Source organism: Cardiocondyla obscurior, unplaced genomic scaffold (genome assembly GCF_019399895.1).
Source record: "Cardiocondyla obscurior isolate alpha-2009 unplaced genomic scaffold, Cobs3.1 scaffold20_0_355366, whole genome shotgun sequence".
Classification (NCBI taxonomy): Eukaryota; Metazoa; Arthropoda; class Insecta; order Hymenoptera; family Formicidae; genus Cardiocondyla; species Cardiocondyla obscurior.
This window is the reverse complement of record NW_027228791.1, coordinates 276,868-282,649: the sequence shown is the minus strand read 5'-3', so window position 1 is coordinate 282,649 and position 5,782 is coordinate 276,868. Positions and strand designations below refer to the sequence as shown.

The window sequence follows — 5,782 nt, the reverse complement described above, 5'->3', positions numbered from 1 at the left end:
TAAAATTATCCGCAATCCCCATGTTAGAAGCGCTCTTTTTTAAATTTTCTTTTAAAATGTTTAGATATTTGTTTTTATCCAATATGCCGTCAATAAAAACTACTTCGCCTACACCGAAGGTGGAAATGCATTCCCATACCATTACTGAACCGCCTCCGTGTTTAATCGTTCCTTGTAATTTTTTCGGGTTTAATCCTTCATTTACTTTGCGCCATACTCTTACTCTGCCATCGCTTCCGTTGACATTAAATTTACTTTTATCCAAAAAAAATAACATTATCCCACCATTGACTTTCTTTTAAAATATGTTCTTCGGCAAATTGTAGCCTTTTTTTCTATTTTTAGAATTAATAAATGGTTTTCTTCGAGCAATTCTTCCATTATATCCTTCTGATCTCACTACACTACGAACAGTTTCGGGATTGACGATTATGCCTCGTTTTTCTTGTAACATTGTCGCAATTTGTGGAGCACTTATTCTTGAATCCTTTTTAATAACGGTAATTACATAACGTCTGTCACGTTTGGTTAAAATTTTTGGGTGGCCACTATTAGGTTTCGAAAGAATGCGGTCTTCTTTGCGATATCGTTTTATTATGTCTCCGACAGTACTTTTAGCTATTCTTAACATATTTGATATTGCTCGAATAGACTTGCCTTTTTCGCAATGAAATATCACTAACTGTCGCATATCAAAACTTGTGTTCTTTCTTTTCCGACCCATTTTAAACACTGGTAAACAACGATATGACTGCACAAAACTAGTGTAAGTTTGACGCATCCAAACAACCTGAACTTCGCGTTTTGTGTGAAGTGATGCAAAGTGCTAATTATTTTGTGCCCACCTCCGCAATTCCCAGATCTCAATCCAGTTGAACATGTTTGGGACGAATTAAGTCGCAGAGTACACACGACTTCCATAACAACTAAAGAAGAACTCAAAAATCGTTTAAAAGAAGAGTGGCACAAAATTACCAATAATTAATTGAAAAAATTAATTTCGTCTATACCAACACGATTACAACACGTTATAAAACATAAAGGATTTCCTACTAAATATTAAGGTTAGTTTAGTTTATTTTATTAATTTGTTTATTTAGTTTTATAAAATAATATTTAAAATGTCCGAATAATTTTGTGAGGTAAAAATTCGTTATGTTATGATGTTTCTTTTTTTTTTATAGATAATGTAAAGTAATAAAAAAATAACAACCGTGCTATTATTACAACAATAGTGTAATATTATTGAATATATTTTTTTTTATTGTTTTTTATACACATATTAAAAATACAGACGTTAAATGACAAATTTTTAAAGTGTCTAAATAATTTTGTGAGCGACTGTATATGTGCATTTTCAAAATTGAAATTTTTTAAAATCATTTTAATACGATTAATTTTGCTACATGGAGTTTCGTTTATTCTTAAAACCTCGCGTATATCTTTTGTAACACGGTAATTTTGTCGGGGTAAAGCTCGTCGGGATCCGGGTTACGAGTAGAGGAACCGAGACGTGATTAAAAATTAATAAAATAATTTATTACAAAAGAAAATAATAATCTAAAAGGATATTTACATAAAGAGTTGATTCTGCCCGTTTTCTCGCAAATTTTACACTCTATATAACGTTTGAACCGACGAGACCACACCGGCGTATCGATTATCTGACGTAGTGTACAAACTAGACCGTTCAGGCAGTAACGGTCGTAACAGGTCCTTTCACGGTCGCGGGTCTTTGGCGGGGTACACAGGTTCGGCCGTCTAGGCCGTGTCAAACGTACAGAGTTCCGCGGTCGCGAGTCTCCGGCGCGGGGTATAGGTCGGCCGTCCAGGCCGTGTCGGACGTACCGAGTTCCGCGGTCGCAAGTCTTCGGCACGGTGTGTATGAAATTGTCCGCGATTATTTGGAGCCGGGAGAGTCCGATAGAGGGAAGGCTCGGGAGCGCCCGCTTCTTGGAAGCGGTGGAATCAGAGACCGGGTGAGCCCGGTCACGGAAAGATTCGGGAGCGCCCGAGTCTCAGAAGTAGCGGAATCGAAGGCCGAGTGAGCCCGGTCGAGAAAAGGCTCGGGAGCACCCGAGTATCAGAGGCAGCGGTATCGATGTCGAGAGCCGGGTGAGCCCGGTTGAGGATGGCTTGGGAGCGCTTGAGTCGTGGTGGAGCTGTTGCTGGAGTGCTCTCCAGCGAGGAACAAGGTAGTCAGTTCGCATTCGAGACGGCTTTTATACTCGAGGGCTCGAGAAAGGGGGAACCCTCTCCCGAGCGGACTAGCGACGCGCGGCACGGGCGGATGGTCGGCCCGTGTTACCGGCTACGGCGGTCTGCGCTACACGCCGCAGGCGGATGGTCGGCCCGCGTTATTTAAAATAATGTTCGGTTCCGCGCTAACTTTACATATGCTAACGATGGTAGTCGCGGCGCGGGGTCTGTGGTTTGACTTGAGTTCGTGGCCTCTGGCCACACCTTTTTCTAAATAAATTTAATTAATTAACGTCGCAACTAATTACTTAAGTCGCGATACGGGCTTACCTGTCAAATCGCATGAATGCCGACATATTGGATTTTCGCTAAATGTGCCACAAAATGTGCTACAGATAGTGATGCGCACGAGACAAAACAAGACGAAATTTAAGCAATCTTAATCTCGATCTTGAAAAATCTTGAAAATATTATCTTGATCTCGGAAATTCGAGAATCTCGAATATATGATCTCGATCTCAATCTCGATCTTGACAAGATTTGACGATACATAATTAACAGTGTATTTCATATAACATAAAAAAACTATACGAAACTTTCTTATATTATTTGGAACACGCTGTACATGATTTCATATTTACTATTTACATTTTATGATTTTATTACTTAAATTTGTAAATAGAATTTTTTAATTAATATAAACAAGAAGTTTTTAAGAAATAATTTTATATTAATGTCTTACAGAAGTGAGAAAAATAATTTAATCAGTAAAAATACAAAAGTATATAAATGAATGTTTCAGAACAAAAGTATATAAAGTTATTTTAGTAAATTTGACGTGTACCATGAATTCAGGCATATCAGTGATCTGGCAGATTCACCAGTTAGCTGATTACAATGTTTCCGTATAATTAATCCAGCTTTCGAAAATAGTCGTTCCGCTGGAACAGATGTAGCTGGCGTTCCTAGAAAATCTCGAGCCATTTTCGATAAGCATGGATACTCATGTAAATGAGTTGACCACCATGCCAATATATCTACATCTTTGTCCGCTCTTCTTGTATTATAATAATTTGTCAATTCGTTTCTCCAATCGGAATCGCTAACAGATTTTTCATATATTAAACTTAAATCAATATTATCGTCGTTATCAGTCGAGGAATTACGTATATCATCGTTTAGAGAACTTTTTAAAGAAATAAAATATTTGTTCTTATATAAATCTTCAAATTTTTTTATACTTTGTTCCTTCATTTCTTGTCCCCATGTTGTGGCATTAAAACTTTCAATTTTGTGTCTTGGATCTAGCACGAGGCAAATACAATAAATCCAGTTAGATTTGTGGTAATGTTTTAATAATTTATCTCGATCAGCTTGATATGCATTCAATAATTCAAATTTATTAGTGCGGTTCAAAGTTTGCAACTTATTTTCAATTTTATCTAAAAGCATATTGAATGCTACTATGACGTACAGTAAGGATATGAATCTGTCACAGCCAAGAACCGTAGATACAGTTTTAAAATATTTTAAAAATCTTTGAACTTCTAAGCACAAAGACCATTCTTCTTCGGAAAGTGAATACATGTGAAATGCATTATTACTTTGAAATAAACTAATCAGTGCAGACTTCAATAATAATGCAACTTTGAGCATGTCATGAGTTGAGTTCCAGCGTGTGCACACATCGATTTTTGGTGACAAAAACTTCGTATCGGTCATAGTACATGCACTTTTCAACATATTTCTACTTTGTTCTGATCTTCTTAATTTACAAAAGAGAGCCCTAATTTTTTTAATGGGCGTATTGAGAGCATCATTATTTGTTGTAGCCACATCTGCATCCGTATCGGAATGGTCGGAATCACTTTCTTCGCACTTTTCCGGATCATCTTGCAAATGCAATTCACGCAGCATATCCTGAACTCCCAAGTTTAAGATGTGTGCAAAGCATTGAAAATGACTGTCTTCACAATCGAAGTCGATACCTTCACTTTGCAGAAGTAAGTATAGCTCTCGAATAAAAACGGTATTGCTAGCAGCATTATCCAAGACGATACCTTGAATCTTCGACTCAATAGAGAAGTTTATTAAGGAATTATAGAATAATGTTGCTATATCCTTGCCAGTGTGGGCTCCGTTAGACGGTACAAAGTCTAAAACGATAGACTGCAGTTTCCAGTTTGCATCAATAAAATGAGCAGTAATTTCATAATAGGACTTTCCCGCGATGGATGTCCAACCATCAACCGTAAAAGAAATTTTTGAATCATTAGCTTTTAATATATTAATTACTTCATCTTTCTTTTTTTCAAATATTTCCAATGTTCTCCTTTTCATAGCATCACGTTTGGGATAATTAAAATTAGGACTTAATGTAGTAAAAAAATCCTGTGTGACAGTATCATCAAAAAAATTAAATGGCAAATATTTTATTGCTAACCATTGCACGACTTTTTCTGCAAAGTTAACATTACTACACGAAGTCTGAAATTAAAAATAAATATTATTTATTAACATTATAGATATTAAAAAGAAAATAATCAACCAAATCTATAAATCTCAATAAAATATTAATTTGAGTTGTAAAAAAATTTGATTCAATTATAAAATAATTATTAAAGTAAAATAAAAATAAAAATAATGTATTATTGCTAACCAGTATACAAATTTTAAAAATTAAATTTTTTTTTAATTCATTACATTTACGTATATTTATTTCTTTATTTTTTATTATTTTTATTACTATTTATTATTATTATTATTTATTATTATTATATTGTAGTTTATTTAAAATTTACTAAAATTACTTTCGGCAGCAGAAAATGTAAAAATTGTTGTTGACTTTTTGATTGTGGAAAGGAATCATATAATTTATCAAATTCTTTTTTGTGAGCAATTTTTAAATGTCTTTTTAATCCTGTAGTATTTAAATTTTTCATTTTAATTATTTTCTTCACTTTTTGCTCTTTGCATAATTTACACACCCCAAATTTTTCTTTTTTATCATCTACATCCACATTATAAAATATTGAAAGTTTTGTTCTTTTTGGTGTAGATGTAGAAGACGATGCTAAAAGGTCTTGACTATCATTAACATCGTTATTGTCACTGTCAGAATCTAAAATATCAAATAATGGTTTAATATGTAGTTTTCCTACTATACAGGGTGTCCTGCGAAAAAGCGGAAAATCTCTCGGATGTAGGTAGATATTAAGAATATAAATATAAAAGTTCTATAGCAATTTGTCGAATGCGCCATATTAACATTAATACGAATTATTTTAATCTAGCAAATAAGAGCACGCTCTTATTCGTTCGGTTATAAAAATTTGTAACAATGTTAAGATTGCGAATTCGACAAATTGCTATATAACTTTTATATTTATATTCTTAATATCTACCTACATCCGAGAGATTTTGCGCTTTTTTGCGAGACACCCTGTATACCATATATAAATACAAATAACATAAACAAACCTGCCCTTAGCTTTACTATATAATATATAGTAGCATATAATATAAATATAAAGTAGCATTATTTCTTACCAGATGCATAATGCTGACGTTTAGACATTGTAGT

The 5,782-nt window shown here is 34.0% G+C and overlaps 1 protein-coding gene across 1 annotated transcript; it reads right to left on the bottom strand.

Annotated features, from left to right (window-relative positions):
- Nucleotides 1-298: 298 nt before the first annotated feature.
- LOC139112678 (uncharacterized) lies at nucleotides 299-781 on the bottom strand. Its single transcript, XM_070673752.1, has one exon. It carries the CDS (start codon nucleotides 779-781, stop codon nucleotides 299-301), a length of 483 nt encoding a protein of 160 aa, XP_070529853.1.
- Nucleotides 782-5,782: the final 5,001 nt, after the last annotated feature.

Bases quoted from the DNA above. Each gene is read 5' to 3' on its own strand.
- LOC139112678 (XM_070673752.1), bottom strand. From the start codon at position 781: ATGCGTCAAACTTACACTAGTTTTGTGCAGTCATATCGTTGTTTACCA.